Source organism: Tachysurus vachellii, chromosome 3 (assembly GCF_030014155.1).
Source record: "Tachysurus vachellii isolate PV-2020 chromosome 3, HZAU_Pvac_v1, whole genome shotgun sequence".
Lineage (NCBI taxonomy): Eukaryota > Metazoa > Chordata > Actinopteri > Siluriformes > Bagridae > Tachysurus > Tachysurus vachellii.
This window is the reverse complement of record NC_083462.1, coordinates 19038163-19058792: the sequence shown is the minus strand read 5'-3', so window position 1 is coordinate 19058792 and position 20630 is coordinate 19038163. Positions and strand designations below refer to the sequence as shown.

Sequence of the window (20630 nt, the reverse complement as noted above, 5' to 3'; positions counted from 1 at the left end):
AAAGTTTATGTCTAATCATGGGCACTTTTTTATTTATTTATTTTTTTAAACACTTAAAGAGTTTGAGAAGCCTTTTCCTGCGCCACTGTGAAACATGTTTAAACCATTTAACATGCTACAAAGACTGTTTTTATGGTTCTTCTTTTATGTTCGGTGATGCGGTGCAGAGAGAACTTTCACTGAATCTGTCACGCTCGCTCCTGCGATTGTCCGTCTGTTTTTAATCACAGCGTCAGAAATGTGAAAATCCTTGCGTTATTTGACTCGTCTGTTTCTAGGAAGCTGCTTTACAGCAAAGGGCATCGAAATCTGCGCTGTGGTGTTCAATTCTAATCAAGTTTCCAACCACTGTGTCTGATTAACTAATTAGCTCTGGCTGGGTTTTGTTTTAAACACACACACACAGAGGTTTTTCAGAGCTGAGCAGCCATTAGTCGCTCCGTAACTGAAACACTACAGGAAGCGCTCCGTTTTCATTAAATGCGGTTGGTTCTCCCCGTGGAGCCATCTGGATCCGAGCTGCATCCTCAAAGCTTGGCTTGTAAACAGCGCTAAACCGCTCTGTCGTTCTTATTAGGAGGAGCCTTCCCCGCCCCGTCCGGAGGCTTATCCCATCCCCACACAGACGTACCCCAGGGACTACTTCACCTTCCCTGCCTCCAAATCTCAGGACAGGATGGGGCCTGGACCCGGGCAGGTCTGGCAGGGTGGCGAGCCTGAGCCTCATCCTCCAATGGACGAGCATCTCCATAACAACATGGTTATGCAGGTTAGTCCATATTTATTAGGATTTAAGTTAGTCCATATTTATTATTTATTGTAACCGAATACTAGCATGTTATTCAGAATGAAGCGTATAAAGTTACAGGTGTGCACTGAGAGAAAATAAAAAACACTTGCACGGTCAGATATGAAGTTTGAAAAACACAGACCGCTCATTTCTATATGTTGCATTTATATTAATTTAATTTAATTATAAATATCAGTCCAGCTCATGTCTCTAATTGACCTAAGATAGGAACTTGAGTGATATAGTTAGATGTTAGGCCACGCCCACTTCATTAAAATCCAGCTACGGATTGCAGAGCAGTTTATTTATTTTTAAGTAATACCAAAGAAATGAACTCTATTGTGTGTTTTCTTTATAGATTTGAGTGTCACTATCTAAAGTCCATCTCCCTATAAACTCTGTTTGGTTTTACTTTTATTTAACCCTGAACAGAGAGTTAACTTTATATTTTACCCTGAGGATTATGTAGTGAATGAAACTGGCCATAAATCCAGCGCAGTCTGTTCACCTTCATCTCCTTTCATCGCTCTTTTGTATGAGCTGTATAGAATGTATATGGAGCTTGTTTAATGTAGGCTTTACAAAGCTCACGTTTTCATAAAACCATTATAATTTAAATCTGTGTGTGTGTGTGTGTGTGTGTGTGTATATATATATATATATATATATATATATATATATATATATATATATATATATATATATATATATATATATATAAATATAAATATAAATATATGACTATGGTTGTATGACTAGATAAGGCCGTGATATTAAAATATTTTTTGATTTATTTTAATTACTTTTGGTATTAAATTGTCAAATACTTTTTATCTTCCCCATGACTTATTTAAAGGGGCCTTTGAAGCGTTGTTCCTAATAAAATGTCCCTTGGCCCATAGTAGATTATTTTTGTTCTTTTGATTTTTTTTTCTGTTTGATCCTATAAATGAAAGAGCCTTATATTGAAGTTTGGATTGTGTGTGTGTTTGCTGTCAGCGGGGCGCACGCTCTCAGGAAGAGCTGTGTGATGCGCCCACCAGATACCCCGGCGACCGAGTACGTCAGGACGACCTGCTCCACCTACAACAGCAGCAGCATGAGGCAGAGTACCAGCGTGGTGGAGATCCCTGGAACCATCATGTCTCCTCTTCTGTGGAGTCCAGCACCTCCAGCCAGGAGCACCTGAACAACTTCTCCTCCTCTTCCAGCAAAGCACAGAGCAACCACAAGAGCGGCGCAGGTCGCTGGAAGACCCCTGGAGCTCCCCATCCTGGCCCGGTGGGTGTATCTCAGCCTTCTCGTACAGACCTGCCTCCTCCTCCTCCTCCGCCTCCCCCATCACACTACGACTATGATCCGCAGGCTGACCTGCCCCTACCCCCTCCTCCCTCCATCAGCCAGCAGCAGGCGGCGGCCGACCGCAAGAAACGGGAAGAGCAGCAGCGCTGGTATGAGAAGGAGAAGGCACGGTTGGAGGAGGAGCGTGAGAGGAAAAGGAGGGAGCAAGAGAGGAAGCTGGGGCAGATTCGCAACCCCGCTATGCCTCCGCACGTCCTGCACAACAACAGCCAGCACCAGCAGATACCGCCACCTCAACAGATTCCCCAGCCTTACTTGCCCCCGGCTCAGCCTCCGCAACCGCAGCTTCCCCGCCCTGAGAAACTACCCACTCTTCCTCGAGCTCCTCCTCCTCCCGCTCCTCAGGACACGGTGATCCGGGATCTGCAGCCCCAGCAGCAGCCACGCACCATCGAGAGGCGCGACCTGCAGTACATCACCATCAGCAAAGAGGAGCTGTCGTCGGCTGACAGCCTGTCCCCGGACCCATGGAAGAGGGATGCCCGGGAAAAGCTGGAAAAGCAGCAACAGCTTCACATCGTCGACCTGCTCGACAAGGAGATCCAAGAGCTGCAATCCAAGCCGGAGCGCACGGCCGAGGAGAGCGACCGCCTGCGCAAGCTCATGCTGGAATGGCAGTTCCAGAAGAGGCTGCAGGAATCCAAACAGAGCGAGGAGGATGAGGAGGAGGAGGACGACGAAGACGTTGACACGGTGCTGATCATGCAGAGGCTGGAAGCAGAAAAGAGAGTACGGGTGAGGCTCTGTAGGACCAAGATGTCTGTTACATTTGTCAGGGCAGAGAGTCAGTTTAGTGGTGGACGCCATTTTGAGATGAGATGAATGAAATATGGTATATTGTGAGGGTACGTGCACACTGCAGGCCAAATCTGTGCTTGAAATCTTTAAAGCATATTAAACCAACTTAATTATCTGAAGTAGAATCTTTGTTTAGTTTCTTTAAACACAGAATAAGTCTTCAAACACTTGAATCAGGCTTTGCATTATTCAGAATAATTCATTCTCATGTGTCATAAAGTGACAGAAGGACAGTCAGCTGAACAGACAGGTTTAAGGTCAGACAGACAAACAAAAAGGCAAGGAGAGGCAAACTGAAGGTCGGACAGACAAACTAGAAGGCTAAAGGTCAGACAGACAAACTGAAGGTCAGATAAACAAAAAGACGGCAGAAGGTCAGTCAGACAGATGGACAGACAGACAGGCTTATGGTCATACACAAAGACAGGCAGAAGGACAGGTGGACAGAAACAGATACAACTCTGAGCTCTGATTTGTGCAGCCCTCATAGCTACCTAACACTAGACCTCATGTCTTAAAGGTTTATTTGTAAACACATAAAAATCCTAAACAGAAGTCTAAGGGATTGGTGTCACTCACTCGCAGTGTGCATGTACGTACAAAACAAGTGTATTGTTAGCTTGCAGCTTTTGCACTTTGATGCATGTAACATAGAACTGAATGCATTCCAGACCAAAACGAAGTATAAACTTTTCAGATATCTTTTTTTTTTTCTTTTTCTTAAGTTAAGCTCAAGGTTTGAGTGTTAGGTCGAATGTTTTATTCGTTTATTTATTTATTTTTTGCAATGTGCACCTACACCCTGCTTACGTCATTGCTTTGCCATGCTGAGCTGCTGATTCCCGCCGCACTAGCGAGGGGGGGGTTGGGGTGTGATAAAGGCTGCAGGACGTCGGGGACCCAACCCGATCCCCGTGCTTGATCCATCTCGACCTACCACGACCAAATCAGCACGACTCTCCGTAACGAAGATTCGTAACAGGTCCCCAATTGACTGTCCTTTAAACTCCGAAGTCTTAAAAGGTCTCATTACTGGAATCATGCAGAGTCTAAAGTCTCTAATCCTGACTGCCGTAACTACTGCTGACATGCATGTTCAGTCTCAGTACAGCTAGTTCTTCTGAAATCCGGTGTATTGTCTAGACTTTTCAGGAATGTCCTTATTTAAATTCCTTAAATCAACCAAATACAAGAAGTGTTTTAACTCTCCAAACTCGGTGATGATCAGAAATCTATAGGTGTATATTGATTAAAAAGTTTAACATTGAAGTTTTGCTTAGCGTCTTAACGCTCAATCGACCAACTTAACACTTTCGATTTGAACAATAAAGGTATGAGGCTTGAGATATAGAGAAAAGCTCAACTCTTTTTATCTTAAATTTAATTCCCAAAAAGTTCAATGTCTAGAAATATACCGAATGGACGAATTATAGAGATTAAAAATTTGAAATGTACACAAGACTAAATCAAACGCTAGGGTACGTGCTGCACCAGGAAGGTCCTCCGTGATCCAGTTTGTGGTGTGATGAAGTCTCGGGGTCGTCATTTTCCTATGAAAGTGTTTTATTTTTCTGACATCACAGCAGTTTGTCCTGTTTTTATAGAGAAGCAGCTCGATGACCGAAACAAAGTCGTCTGCCTTGGAGACTTTCCTCAGCGCGTTGCACCACTGTTTCATCGGTTTATCGTTAGTCTTAGGTCACATAAAGCGTCCGCTCGGACTCGGCTGTTACTATAGCAACGATAACGTATTAAAGCCTTATTATAAACCTGTCTTTGAGCCAGAGCTCAGAACTTTTACAGAACAGTAGGAGCAACATCTGCCTTCAGACTTGTGCCATCACATGCCAGGTGAACTCCTTGTCTGTGGTAATTAGACCGAAGAGCAGCAGGATGTTCTTTCAGTCCGCCTCCTGTCGAGAGCCCGCGCTAGCCGCTTTACCTTTTATAGTCAGCCGAGCACCGAGAGAGAGGAACTCGGAGCAGCTCCTGGAGTTTGAAGAGGAAACATTGCCCGTGCTTGAGCAGGGGATGATGGGGAACGATGGGAAAATTCCTCGCCAGAGCCAGTTTCGTGCAAGCGTATGTTTTTTTGCGAAGAGGAAGCAAGCCTCAGGCGCTAATCAATCCCACTCTGCACAGGAATGTCACTGGCAGCGCAGCAGAGCGTTCTCACTTTTATCTTCTCTTCCCCTTACTTTACCACCTCCTCCTCCTTCTCCTCTTCTTCTTCTTCTTCTTCTTTATTTTTTCTTATATCTTTGTTCTTTCTCATGCCTTATTATCGTCTTCCTGCACTGTTCTTGATGATTTCTTTCTTCCCCTCTTCTCCTCTTCTTCCTCCTCCTCCTCGCAGCAGACTGCTGTCCCAGCAATCTCTGTTCTAGACTTGGTATGTTCTCTATGCTGTTAATGAAACTCTCTTCCTGTTTTTCCGACTCCACCTGTGTCTCCTCTCGCTCATTCTCTCCCCGTGGTTTTGTGGTGGTTTGGTTTCGCTCTCCTCTCTAGCCAAGGGTTAAGGCGGGAACGGGGAGCTTCCACAGGGAATCCATCCTGGGCTGTGCGTCGCTGTCGTTCCTTTCCCCGGATGTGAACTTATTAAAGTTAATACAAGATTAGATTTTGTGTCAATATTGAACTTTAATGATGCTGAGTGACACAAGTTAGATCTAAATTGAACAGACACCTGCTCCTGGATTTTGCAGAGAGCTGGATTTTGGGAAGCTCTGTGGATTTCCGAAGTTCTCGTTTCAGTGTGGTTGAACGTGAGAAGGGAGGGCTGGTTGGTGCATGATCTGCTGGCCCCCTCTCTCCTGCAGCGAAAGCCTGGCTGCATGCTCAGGTCTCAGCGTCAAACCTCTCTCTCTCTCTCTCTCTCTCTCTCTCTCTCAGCTTTGTCCATGCCGCTGTGCTCCTCATCTGTTCCGTGCTATCTTTTCCTTTCAGTCTCCTACACACCAGGGTTTTGCATTCCGAAGTCTACTTGTGTGAGATTTTACCGTGATTGTTGTTATTGTGATCAGTGAGTGTGAACGTTTGGCTCTTGCATGTCTGTGAAGTTCATGTTAGGAGTCACAAACGTCCTGTTCAGTGGCATGCCTGTTTATGTGCATGTGAAGTGTGTGTGTGTGTGTGTCTGTGTGTGTGTCTGTGTGTGTGTGTGTGTGTGTGTGTGTGTTTTCTGCTAAAGGATCCTAGTAGTGGCACTTTACAATTAGAAATGATGGGATGTGCTCATTCAAATCTCCACGTTTTTCCACTCGAGTCCAAGTTAGAGCGCAGCTTTCATGCCGTATCCGGTTGCCATGTTTACACCGGTGGCATTGTTGAATGACCAAACCAGTGTCTACCTACATGGAGTCATCTGGGGTCTGGAACGTACATATCAATCATATTAACCATAGATTTCTATACTGTACACTATTGCATCTAGCTTCAGAAGGGTCGTATTGTCCTAACCAGATTGTTTCCCAGTCGATTGCAAATGACGTCAAGCACACGCGTCGTTGAGTAATGCGGCGCTGTTCAATATTAAACTACACAACGTGGGCTAATTCAAGACATTCGTTAGATGTCTCGTCGGCCATCTTGAAAATGTTGTAGCCCCGCCCCATTCATTCTTCTGCATACGCAAAGCTGTGGTCCTTGAGTACATTCCACACGCAACATCCAAGTATTACTTGTACTACTTCCTCCTAAGCTCATTCTATTATACACAATGTAGTCGTATCAGTATGCAATTTGGGACACACCCCAAGTTTGTAGCTCTTCACCAATTAAATACATGGTTTAAGGTTTGTGACTGAGACATGATGAGACACAGCGTACGTGGAAACCACTAAGTAGGGAAAAACAATCCATCTGAACAGCCGTAGCCTTTATTTAACATGTATAATATTTAATCCCTTTCAACATTTTTCTTTTTGTATTTGATCTGCTTTAAGATCCTTAATTACAGGAGGAGGATCGCCGGATCATTTAGTGCGAGATATTTTAGTCAAGCTCCACGCTGTCATGTTCTACCGGTCATCTTGTTTTAAAAGCCACAGGAGGGTGTTGTTTTGTGGTGTCCCCCATTTTTTTCTTTTAAAACAGAAACCAAACAAGATTCTCCAACCGCAAACAGCTCAACGTTGTGAGTCAGAAACTCATCATGAACATATAAAAAAAAATCATATATAAAAATCTCTTATTTTATACCAGGGGGTTGCATTTAAAAAAAAAAAAAAAAAAGTAGAATTTAGCAAATCTAGACTTCGGAGCATTAGTGGAAAGTGAAATTAAAATTCGATTAAATGTTTAAATAACTTGGCAATTAATGGAAACTCCAAATTTTATTCGAATTGTGTAAAAAAAAATTATAATAATAAATTCGCAAATATGGAGGCTTGGCACAACTGCGTCTTAATGTTGTGAATAAAAATGAAATGACGCACACGCACCATCCTGGATATTGTAACTGGCCACTATTGGGATCTAATATTTAATAGGAGTAAAATTCAGACCCTGCACTGCTCTCACATCGTGTGTGTGTGTGTGTGTGTGTGTGTGTGTGTGAACTTTGTCAGCTGCAGGACGAGGAACGGCGACGGAAGCAGCAGCTGGAGGAGATCCGTAAGCGCGAGGCAGAAGAACGAGCCATACAGGAAGAGGAGAGACGGAGGAGAGAAGAGGAGCGAGCCAGACGAGAAGCCGAGGAGAAGGTACACCAGGCTGAGTGACCTGAGAGCGCTCGAGCCCTGGAGAGTCGCGCTCAACAAAAACACCCCCTTCATCACACTAGATCTCTTCCAGCGTCCTCGTAATCAGATGTTATGTGTCTGTAGACTTTTAAAGCTTGCTATAGATCTATATTATACACAAGAGACGAATCGATCCAGATCCTGATCAACCGTCAAATCATTACATTTCACAAGCAAAACCTGCAGCGTCTTAGATCTCTTGCTCACTCCCTCGTTCACTAAATAGGACACTATGTAGGGCAGAAGTGAACAATGCGCAAAGGAAACTATATAATCTGGCTAGCAACGTTATAAAGATGACATTTTTTAAACAGATAATAGGGTAAATATGCTGTCGACTTCGGTGGTGCTTTTAAAAACATCATTTCCCTTCACAGGCTGTTGTGTCTATGTCCATCCTGACAAGTCGTTCGTTTAGTTTTTCCCCCCGAAAGACTTCGATATTCGTTGTGGTAGCTTGAGAAGTTATTTAACTGGACGTGACTACGGCACAATGCATGTGAAATTCTGTGAATTCAGACACGGCGTAGTTTGCGTCATCAAACGGTAGCCATGACGACCGCTTTGGCCACGTTGACATCGTTATGTTTCAGAACATGAAGATTTTACGAGTGTGTTAAGATTCTTAAAGGGAGTAAAAATAATTTCTTAAAATAAAAAAATAAAAGACCCTTTTAAAAAGAAAAACTGTTATGCAGTCAGCAAATACGATTATATGTTGTTAGGTTTTTGGGTTTTTTTGGTAAGAAACACCAAATTTACTCTGAATTTGTTTTTTTTGTTTTTTTTACTTTTTTTTTTTCTAAATTTAGACTAAAATAATGGTGGATTATGTTTTAATTTTGAGCAACAAAAAAACCAACAATGTTGTTTCATGATTTCCAGACATACAGAGTGTTTGTCAGTATTAATACTGATTTATCTTAATTCTTTATTCTCATTTTTTATACATGAGAGTGAGAGTAACGTATCAGATATATTAGAACATTTTCAGCCTAAATGTAGAAGGTTGTTAGCTCAGTCTGTGGAACATCTCCGTGTTACATATCTACAGTCTCAACTGCTTCTGAAATGTTTCACCGGGCTGCTAAAGTTCCCAGTGGTCTGAAGGTCCATGGTTCATCCCTCATGCTCAGTGAGATCCTCATCTCTGTGTGTGGCCTTGTCTGTGTGCGTCACCTTCAGATCGCTGGAAATTTAGCGCTTGCCTTCTAGCATCCAGTTGCATGTGATCCATGTCCTGTGTTTTCTGATGTGACTCACAAAGAAAAACATGTCGGGTTTTATTATAGAGCCCAGCGTTTTCTCAGGAAACCATTGTCGTCGTCGTCGTTTCACACAACATTGCTTAAGAGACGTGGTTCTGAACATCCCGTCCCATTCTGTCACCCCATTCTGTCATCAGTGACGTCCTCAACACCACATTAACTCCGTGTACAAAGACCAGAGCAGCTTTTTCTGTATAAAAAAACCTCAAAATGGCAGCCAGATCCTCAGAGACATAAACGCCGCTCGCGTAAGTCTTCCCACATCAGTTAAACCCAGCTCTGTTCGTCTAAACGCTTTAGCAGCAGCAGAAGCACTCGTTCTTAGTTGACTTTCTGGCACCTCCTAGTGGACCCACAAGCAAACAAAGGGTTAGAAATGAAGATATTTATCATCCAGAGTTCAAGTTTTCTAGTAAAAGATCAGAGACCATATCTGAGTCCGGTTAACATGCCGGTCTCTTTGTTTATACTCCGAAACTGAAGCAAATCTGAACGTCCAGATTTGAAGTTTAATAGCACTGCCGTTTCTGGTGGTTGTGTTGCACCTTGTGAAGTTCATCACCCTGGTCATGTACTACAAGTGCCTTTATTATCAACCACTACAAAAATTCAGAAGATAACTAGTTTTTCCGTAATTGTTTCGGCACAATTGAATGAGCAGAGTCTGGTTTTGACAACCTCATGAAAAAATGTATGATATCCACCTATAAGGTTTGGAGTAGCGTTTAGGTCTGACGCTGCATTCCACTGTACACTAAACACGATAAAGTGGAAAGACTGATCAGAAGGAAACTCTGCCAGGTTAAAGAAAAGAGAAAGGTTCAAATGTCAGGCGCAACTCAGGTCTCGTTTAGTTAAAACTCGAATCAGATCTGACTTCGCCGAATCTCAGCAGATGCCATTGCCTGAGTATTTACATGCAGAAAACTTCACGTTAAGGAAGAATTGTACATTTTGCAGAGTAGAGGAGCAAATTGAGCAGGTTAGATGAGCAGGCAGAGGCTGGTTACGCTTGCTGAGGCGGCTCTAACTGGCTCTTCCCCTATTCCCCTCAGAGGAGACAGGAGGAGGAGTACTACACCCGCCTGGAGGCGGAGAGGCGCCGGCAGCACGAGGAGGCCGAGCGCAAGCTGCTGACGCCAGACGAGCCTGGTCTGTACAGACCTCCTCTCCCCTGGGACTACCAGCCCCCCTCTCCTGCCACTAACACCACCACCGCCGTCAACCCTCCTCCGACCCCGCCTCAGAGAAACACCTCGTACCTCAAAACCCAGGTCATCTCCCCCGACACCTTATACACTGCCAAGTTTGTCTCATACAATGACGAGGAAGAGGAGGAGGAGGAGGAGGAGGAGGAGGATGCAGGCTTAGCAGGTCAGGTTAAGCTCTCTGCTACGCGGAAGTCCTATGGCGACCTTCTGCCCGCCCAAAAGCCTCTGCCGCCGCCCACTGCGCGCAAGCCCCGCCCACTCTCGGACGGCATCTTTCTGTCCAGCTCATTCCAGCTGCCCGCAGAGGCCAATGCCAACAGTACTGCGTCCAAGGCAGGGCAAGCCCCTCCCCCTCCCGCCAAACCCAAAGGTAGAGACGCCAAGGAGAGAGGAGGACCCCATGTCCGCCCACCCCTCCCTCCTCCATTCTTATCGGTTCCTTCCCGTTCAGGTTTTTTAGTGTTCTTTTTTCCTGTTTCTCTTTTCCCTACAAAGAGAGAGCTAATCCTCTCCAATTTTCCTCCTCTCTCTGTCATGTTTTATTACGTTTATCTCGTTTTCTTGTCACTTTGTGTTGTCTCTCCCTATCTCTCACACTTTCCCATCTTCTTTCTATTTCATTCGACAATCCAATTTGTTTTTGTTTATTTATTGATCATCTGTTTCCTCCAAATTTTCTCTTGTCCTCCCAAATTCCTCTTCCTCCAATCATCCTGGCGGTGTCAAAGCAATCGATAAAGCCCGTGATTTGCCCTGTGATCTAAATTCACTCCGGAGTACTGTTGGTTTTGCTGGCCATCCCGTTTGCGTGCGTGCGTGTGTGTGTGTGTGTGTGTGTACGTGGCGCGTGTGTGCTTGCGTGTGTGTGGTTTGCTTCGGGGAAGGCTCAGGCCTCCGCAGACTCCTGCTCGTCCGCTATCGGCTCAGGGGAATGAGACACTGGCTTCTTGTCACTGGCTGTGGCACCCACGCAGCCCTCCTCAGACTTCTGCACACTTGGCATAGGGGGAAAAGATCTGTCAAATGAGGCACGCACTTTGTGGCATGGCTGATTAAAAATTTATTTGATTCTTCATTTGGTAAAGTCTTATTTGCTTATTTTATTTTTTTGGTCTTGTACTGAAAATTTGATTAAGATTTATTAAGGCTCTAAACTGTTAGATATTTTTACCTCCAGTCTTGTGCAACAAAGACAAAACAGGGAAGGTTTTAAACAGCCATGCAACAACAACAAAAATCATAACAAAACACACCTATGATGCATTAACAAAGATGCCCCATGTATTTGACCTTGCATGCGACTCGCAATGAGCTTCGTATTTCTCCCACCAAGTGGGACCTGCTGCGATCCGAGTGCCATTTGTTCTAATCGAGGGACAAATCACTAACCATGCTTATCCAACAACAATAAAGGAAAAAAATGCTAATCCCGCTGTGGCAGCAACCTTTCCTTCTCAGACTGATGAGATTAATCTGGCTGCATATCCATTGCTGGTTACTGCCTGCGCTTTGCTCTGCTCTGCTCTCCTAAACCTCTGTCTGCAGCACTGCTCTTGCCTGCTGTCTGTCTGTCTGTCTGTTCCTGCCCTCACTGTCTGGCTGTCCTGTCTCGTCTCTGTGCGTCTGTATGTCCATGTGTGTGTGTCGCATTATCGCTGCATTCTGCTCTCCTCCTTCCGTCTCAGGAGCCAGCAGATCTTCAGGTCACCTCTCAGAACCTGAGGCTCTGTGCTCCGATCATCACCTCCACCTCCACTGGAGGACCGTCCATTTCTCCGCTGGTGGTGGTAAGACCTCTGAGCTGAATGGCTAAACTTTCTAAACTCAGAAAGCTAAAATAAGAATTAAAACATGAAACCACATGGTCCTAAAGCTAAAGCTGGTATCATTTACCCATCACAGCATGTCGCAAGGGTTTTAATTCCTCTTGAACCACAGTGATTTGCCAACGATTACAAAGATTTTTATCTATTTATTGTTACATAGAATGTCCATAAAAATGAGTTACTTCCTGTTATTGCTTCCATTATAGCAGAAATAATGTCCTACTCCTGAGCTCCAATCCTCCGTCTTTAAGACGTTCTCATAGTAACGTAAAATCTGACACTTTTTTTTTTTTTTTTTTTTTTGATGCGGGGAAAAAGCTGCTGCTAATGGGAAAAAAATTAATCAAACTTTTCTGACCAATCAGCATAGACATTTCCACAGTGTTGTGATCTAAAATAAAATTAGCTTGCAGTATTGGTTTCTCCCGAGCATCCACGCAGCCTCTTCTGCTCCACATCTTCCACCGCCAGCGGAGTGACTCGTTGGTTTACGAGTGTCCGTGTGTTTGTCTCCTCCTCTCACACACCCCCTCCTCCACACCCCAAAAAAAAAAAAACATTTACTCCACCAAGGACCTCAACATGCATTTAGACATCACAAACAGGTTGCAGATTTAGATTGATATCTGAAGGTAATAGACCTTCCTCGCCCTGACAGAGAGACAGACACACGGATGTGTGAGACCCATAGACGATGCCTTGAGCTGGTCAGAGGCAGAGGTCGCTGTGGAGGCTTGCAGGAATCCTAGCCTTCAAAAAAGGATTGGGTTTTTCTAATTCTCAAGTTCATCAGTAAGGATGCACCAATCCGATACCAAGAATTTTACCCCTCTCTTTAAAAAAAAATCTAAAGAAATAGTTCCACTTTAATTACTTGTAAAAAGTGACTATTTTTATAGTGCGAGTCTGTTTTATGGGCTAACGGCTAGCCTGAGGTTTTATTAACCACAACTTCAGCATAACCGCTACTACAATGATCCTACAATGGAGATGCTGTTGGACTTTACAGTCTAGTCTTTGTTCTCCTGTGACGTTTCTCCAACACGCTGATGAACCGTTGGTGCTTTCTGTTCGGTCACCTAGCAGTAAGAAATCATCATATAGCTTATTTCTAGCTTCATTATACAAATATTCAACAGAAAACATTACAAATGAATATTTTGTGTAGGTTTAGAACAATGCTCCATGCTCTCAGTTACAAGAAGATGAAGAAGACCTGAGATGGATCCTGCTGCTACACCCTGACCAGGTTACTAACTTAAAATGAGCGAGTGACCCAAATAATAATCTATATTAAAGATATGTTGTGTTTCTTTTCCTAATACATTCATGTCTACTGTTTGTTAAAGTTTAGTGAAGAATTGATAACAGTTTTCGAGTAACTGTATTAGCCGTTATGCTGAATTTGTGGCTAATGAAGCTTCCGATCTAGCCGCTAGTTTAGCGAATTATGTTTCTGCTGTTGCTTAGCAACACAATCCTTGTGGTGGAGCTACTTATTGTAGCAAAAGAAATAGCAATTATGATAAAAATAAAATATTTAAAACAACATTTCCTCGGTTCACAGATGTCCTAGTATCAGGTATGACATCACAACTGCAACATCTTGTAAATGTAACACAGGATTGGTGCAGCCCTGTTGGAGATTAGCATATAAGTTAAAGCATATAAGCATATAATTAGAACTTATATTAGCATATAAGTTATAAGTTATATAACTTATATAGGGATGTAGCTCAAACAAGTCGCACTCTCAGTTGACCTCCGCCGAAGACCAGTGATTCACAGACCGGGCTTCAGATCACTTCAGCATTAACCTCGCTCGCTCGATCGCCGGCGTGTTCCTGCTGCCCATCCTCCAGTCTGTGGGAAAGGCAGCTGATGACCTGGTCCCAAAAGCTGCTGCGTTACAGACTGAATTATAAATAACATCATGTGCATTGGTTTTATTGTCATTACACACGATATACAATCTACACATCCTTCACATTTATTTCCAATAAATTGGCGTGCTTTAGGACCCAGCAGCTTTTGGAGGACTTTAAAACACTTCACTTGTCACTCCACTTATACAATGTGATGCTCTGTCATTAAACGTGCATTCTCTCTTTTTTTAATCATTTGCCAAACTTAACACAGGGTTTAATACATACACTGGAAACACAACGGGAGTTTTAGGATCAGGAGAAGTTTACAAGGACCCTCGAGAGAAATGGACGAAAGGGTGAGTAGCTGAGTCTTAAACACGACGAGCGACGCCACTCGAACATTCTCATCGCTCTGTTCACCAATTTAGCTCGTAATTGCTAGGTATTTTACACTCAAGCGTGAAAAACAGCATTTTGTAAAAATATCATCTTGAATTTGTTCATTGAAATCAACTGCGATTTTTCACTTTTTTTTCTTTTTTTTTTTTTTTTTTACTTTTTTCTCACAACCACAAATCCATATAACCTATTTGTAATTATTATTTAAATCTGTTAACTGTATGTTATTTAACTGCCACTGAAACTTTTTTCCCAGTCAAGAGTGAATTCAGCTGAACATGAACTTAATATCTGTGAAAACGATCAACTGCCATCATTTCTGTTTATATCTCGAAATGTTTTATTTCCTCAGAATGTTTCTCGCCGCCGCAGATCTGAGGTGCTATTTTAACACCGCTGTTTTGTCTCATTAATTCCCGGTTATTTTTATACACATTTTTTTCCACCTAGTTCTCAGTTAGTCCCGTAATGCCAAGTTTTTTCACCCTGAAACTTAGATTTTATTTTTGTTTGTTTGTTTTTTTTAACTTTCATTTGAAATGTTTTTCACCTTTGTGTTTTTTTCCCCTTAACATAAATTGAAAAAATAAAATAAAAAAATATAAAGCAATACAACAAAAAGAAAAAAAGGTTGCTCGAGTACAGAAACGACAGACGTGGACTTTTTTCCTCACAGCCGTTACTTAAAGCGGATCTGCAAATAAGGTTAAGGTTAATCCCGGGTTTAGGAGCGTACAGTGTGAAATATCAGATAATAAAGAGCCAGATGTTGAATGTTAATCCCAGGTGATAGAGGATGCAGTGTGAACACCCCAAGTTTACCGTCGCCTAGGAAACCGTGTCACATGCGAAAAGCCCTAACGATTCATCCTCTTTGTTCCAGCGGAGCGGATCAGGAGAACTCGATAGCCGGAGCGCCGGAGAATCTCACGTTTAAGGAGCGTCAGAGACTTTTCTCACAGGGGAAAGAAGTTTCCAACAAAGTCAAGGCCTCACGCAAACTCATGGAGCTGGAAAATGAACTGAACACCAAATAGTAGCTCGGAGCTTTTTATCTCCACGTCACACTAATCCCTGACCCAGCACTGGATAAGACACATTCTACCGGAGCTTCCTTTCTCCCCCCCCAAATGTATTTAGATTTGTAAGCCCTAACTGGACCAGTAAGTATCATTTTAGCGTTCAGAGACACGACTGTGTGATTTTTTTTTTTTTTTTTTTTCCCCTCCAGCGTATCGGATATGTAATAAAGCACTGTACAAATGTTTTAATTCTAATAAGAAATTTGAAACGGCATATTTTTGGTTTGTGAAATGTTACATCTGAAAAAAGAAAAGGAAAAAAAACACTACACTCTTCATATTTTATTTTTTTAAATATCGCTGATCGTAATGTGGGTCGTTTTATTGGTGGTGTTTTTATCAGTACACTTCCACACTTGGTTTATTATTCTCTCCCCCCCCCCCCCCCCTTTTTTTCTACCCCTATACTCTGATTCGGACCAGTTTCATCTGTCAGTATGGCAGCGAAGAAGATTGAGGTCCTTACAGATCCTTACTCTCTCTCTGACTTTTCAGTAAACAGTAACACATAGTTCACAATCCTAGCGATTAAAAGACTCGTCGTCTTCCTCTGGGCTTTCGGGGTTGGATTCAAGGAGCTTTGTGTTTAGATGGCATTTCCAGAAAGAGTTTCCATTTTTATATTTTTCTATTATAATAGTTTCCCACTTTTAGTTTTTTATTGGCGATCAGGATTGGATCAGATTGAAGCGTGCGAGGTTAAAGACGTCTGGATTGCGCAGGTATTTATTTCACCCCCAGATCTTTCTTGCAGGTCTGGATCACAACAGGTGGAGAAATCCATTCACGAAACGAGGGGAAAAATCATTTCTGTCTTTTATACCTACATTTTCTTTATTTTTCTTTTCTATTAATTTCAGCCCTGATGTTAGAACAGGATTCTGAATTTAGCTCCGTTTCCCTTTACCACCGTATCAGAGTTGAGTTTGAAACTTCCTGTTTTTCTGAGCTCATTCACACTCTGGATTGCTGATGGATGTGTAAATTATTGTTGTTTTTTTGTTTTTTCACGAATACACAAACTTTGTAAATTGAACCAATCCATGACACTATAGTGTCAATATTCCTTCCTCTTTCATTTCTGCTTCAGAGCTATAAACTGACATGTTTTTGTGTTTATTACACACACACTTATCACTTTAGGTTCAGGAAGAGTTTCTGATTTTCATTTTAATGGTTGTTACATGTTAGGCTTTTTGTAAATCATAAATAAATTCAGATTTTACAAAAAAAAACTCCACAACAAAAGAATGTGTGTCAGGTGTTTTTTATTATTAAATGTTTTAATCAAATCATGAAGTCACTATACATGTCATAATCAACCCTTCCTCTCAGGAGCTTAAATGTTAAGCAGAACGCGTAATAAATGAGATCGGCTTCTGAGACGAGGAAACATTTGATTTCAACAAATTTACCTTTAGCTACAGACACTGTGTCCATTCATTCCACCCTGTTTTTTTTTTTACTGACTTGAAACTCTAGGCTTAAAGTTTCCTACTCGGAATTGTGACCCGACATGATGCCGAGTTACTATCACCCTCAATTTTTTATTTTTTTCAATTACAAAGTACTTTATTCCTATTACAACTTGAATAACTTTTTCAACGCATTTAATATCGTATAACATCCACATAAACAGTGCCTGTTAGCTGTTGCTATGGAAACGATAAACTATAGGAATGAGTCATCTGACCAATCAGAATCCAGTCTGACGTCCGTGTTGCCATAAAGGTGTTGCGACACTGTTCAGGCTTACGTTAGGCTGTTGTGATAAACGTTTAAGCCTTTAAGAAATGTACATAGCATCGTCACTTGTTATGTAGCATTATATGACCATACAGAGGGTGTTTACAGGAAGTTATTTTTACACTCATACAATGACGACTGAGGTTATATAGTATTTGTACACACTGTTGTCATAGAAACAGCCTGAGTTTCACGGACACACCCTGAGTGTAAGCTTCTGAAAAACCTGTAAAACAGACAGAAGGATTTGGTTCATGTTTGCTGATGTTCAGTGCAGTGAGAAGGACGAGTATCAGACTGCTGAGATCAGAGCTGGAGGAAGCCCTGGGATATAAACAGGTCCGACTAATCATCATCAATCCTATGGTTAATTTTTAATATTGCCATGTCACAACTCTGTCTCATAAAGCAAATGTCCAGCCTGTAATGTAATTGTTTTGGGGGGTTTTTTCAGTCAAAACACAGCTATTTTTGACCATTTGACCATTTATTCATTTTAAAATTTTCTGAAACAAAATGAAGGACCGGACAGTTAACATGCACAAATACCAGTGAAATTATTTCCGGGCAAATTCATCTCTCACCTCGCAATTACGATATTTCTGACAGGAGATAAGAATGAAGGGGGTTTAGAGGGGGGTGTTTACAGAGGGCCGTTTAAAGGAGAATGTTTTAGATGGTGGTTTTTACAGGGTGGTGTTTACCGAGGGCTGTTTAGAGGAGAGTATTTGAATGGAGGAACTGCTCAAACTCCAGGACTGCGCCCTCCTGCTCACGGGTCTCTATGGATCCCGGGCGAAGACATCGGATGGTTTTGATGGCCTCGGCTCCTGAGATCTTCCTCGTCTTCACCAGGTAGCAGGCCAGCATGGTTCCCGTGCGTCCGAGGCCGTGTTTACAGTGGACCGCAACTGCCTGAGGAACACAGCGATTTAGAGCTGATCAGCGACAGAACGGATGAAATGACGATTCATTCACACACACACCCCGTCAACACACACACACCCCGTCAACACACACCCACCCCGTCAACACACACCCACACCCCGTCAACACACACACACACACACCCCCCGTCAACACACACCCCGTCAACACACACACAGTCAACACACACACAGTCACACACACACCGTGAACACACACACACCGTGAACACACACACACCGTGAACACACACACACCGTGAACACACACACACCGTGAACACACACACACCGTGAACACACACACACACACACACACACCGTGAACACACACCCGTAGCAGCCATTTATGCTGCGGCACCCAGGGAGCAGTTGGGGGGGTTTGGTGCCTTGCTCAAGGGCACCTCAGTCGTGGTATTGCCGGCCCGAGACTCGAACCCACAACCTTAGGGTTAGGAGTCAAACTCTCTAACCTCTAGGCCACGACTTCCCTCTGATCTTTGATTTGAATAAATAACAGATTTATCAAAACTGGACACTTGAATTTCTTCTGGCTGTTTTAGACATCAATAACGTAAATATTTAAAACATTACTGAAATTCATAAATATGCTAAAGCAAGGCTTTGAAAAAGGCTTTAAATGTAGATCTAAAGAACTTCAGCACCACTAAACAGTTCAGTTGAATTTTAAACTAAATGATTTTTATCACAGAATTTAACGTGCTGTTTAAGGGAAATGATTAAGATCATGAGTCAGACTGCATCATTAGGACACTGATTATTTACTATAGCAGCACATTCACCATTATTTTATTACCACACAACACCTTTTACTATTTATCTGATTACAGTTACATCCAAGAAACACTGTACATCACTGTATCCTGAGATCACTTCTAAAATAAATGGCGATTTGAATCAGTAAAGTCTGACCAATCAAAATGGAGAATTCAGTACAGCAGGTGTTTAGTATGTAAGAATTATGTAACTGATATTATTATAATTGTGTGTGTGTGAGAAAGAGTGAGTGAGATTGTGTGAGAGAGAGAGAGTGTATGTGTCTCTCTCACCTGTCCTGAGTTGATGTGTTCAGTGATAGAGACGAAGGTCAAAATCTGACTCAAACTCGGTGGAGTGAAGTCCACCATGGGTGTGTGTGTGTGTGTGTGTGTGTGTGTGTCTCACCTGTCCTGTGTTGATGTGTTCAGTGATAGAGATAAAGGTTAGAATCAGACTCAGACTTGGTGGAGTGAAGTCCACCATGGGGATGTGTGTGTCTCACCTGTCCTGTTTTGATGTGTTCAGTGATAGAGATGAAGGTCAGAATCTGTCTCAGACTTGGTGGAGTGAAGTCCACCATGGGGATGTGGTGCAGTTTGAGATCTGGACTGCTCTGATAGTTGGGTGGTTTGGATTCACACAAACACACCAGGTGTTTAATCCCGTTTTGCAGTAAGAAGCAGTAATGATCTGGTGTAGAAGGCCAAGCCAGTGCTGCCACTCTATTACCCTCCACCCAGGAGAAGTTTGTTGGGGTTCTGGATGTTGGCTCCATGTGTTTCCCTATCTCTCCTTCTCTTCCTTGTCTCTCTGAAGTGAGAAATGGTCTCTATACGCCTGCCTGCGTGTTTCTCTCTCGTGCCACGATTTAATTACTTACACCACCCTTTAAACGCGTCACGGATACGTCACGGGAATTCCGGCTCTTTGCAGTGAATCAGATCATTTGACTCAGCTCACCAAAAAGAGTCGACTCTTTCAACCCTTTTTAAAAACGGTTAAAAAATTTGCGATGTTTTTTCTGGTTGTTTTTTTTCTTTTCTTTTACGAAATAGAACTAATCTAATAAACTAAATGAAATGTTCAGTAAACTGTTTATAGATTATGTTTTGCCACAACTGAGACCACACCCGTTGTGTCGTTTACAAATGAGTCGGTTCATTTATGCGAATCGGTTCTTAATATTTCCCCAAAAATAGAGTCGATTCAAAGACGACACCACTAGAAACCTGTTGTTCATTAATTAATTAACCACCTTCTACTTTCATGAAGCCTTTTCATGTACAGCGAGTCCCAAACCGCTTGGTACAGACCACTAAGTGCACTAAGTAGGCTGTATGATGCATTCATTAGCAGCATAAATAGTGCACTGATTATATAGGGAATAAAAGGGCGCGTGTGAAGTGTCGCTCTCGAATTACCCGGAAGTGACGAGTTTGTCATTCTTTACCCCAACTAATAATAACAAACCAGCTAAAAATACCAGCTAAAAAAGTTTTAGAAAACCATCCACACAAACTGTACATTTTAATTTGAACATGCTTTTATATATATATATATGGATATATATATATATATATATAGATATATATATATATATATATATATATATATATATATATATATATATATATATATAAATATATTATGTTCAGTGAAATTACATTGGTGTTTATGTTGCTGGATAATAAAAAGAAATACTCAGGTAAAACCGTGACATGTTTATGTCTACAAGAGTATTTAATTGACAAAACATATTCTGTATTTAAGCTACAAAAAAGGCCAAGCAGAATACATTTTTTCAGATATAATCCAGTTAGATGAAAGTG

The 20630-nt window shown here is 42.3% G+C and overlaps 2 protein-coding genes across 18 annotated transcripts in view; one reads left to right on the top strand and one right to left on the bottom strand.

Moving 5' to 3' along the window:
* The window catches only part of afdna (afadin, adherens junction formation factor a), a 100436-nt gene extending 83836 nt beyond the window's left edge, over positions 1-16600 (top strand). For 7 of the 17 annotated variants that reach the window (XM_060866160.1, XM_060866157.1, XM_060866159.1 and 4 more), the window contains 6 exons: positions 578-769; positions 1790-2887; positions 7522-7656; positions 10019-10544; positions 14140-14224; positions 15151-16600. In XM_060866160.1, coding sequence (XP_060722143.1) covers positions 578-769; positions 1790-2887; positions 7522-7656; positions 10019-10544; positions 14140-14224; positions 15151-15304 — 2190 coding nt within the window. In that variant the 3' untranslated portion in view covers positions 15305-16600. The remainder of the gene's footprint in view (positions 1-577; positions 770-1789; positions 2888-7521; positions 7657-10018; positions 10545-14139; positions 14225-15150) is intronic. The other 10 variants (XM_060866168.1, XM_060866167.1, XM_060866172.1 and 7 more) reach the window with 4 other exon arrangements.
* dusp23a (dual specificity phosphatase 23a) lies at positions 16601-19696 on the bottom strand. Its single transcript, XM_060866174.1, has 2 exons — positions 19304-19696; positions 16601-18010 (listed from the first exon to the last, which is right to left on the bottom strand). Exons 1-2 carry the CDS (start codon positions 19574-19576, stop codon positions 17810-17812), a joined length of 474 nt encoding a protein of 157 aa, XP_060722157.1. The 5' UTR covers positions 19577-19696; the 3' UTR covers positions 16601-17809.
* Positions 19697-20630: the final 934 nt, after the last annotated feature.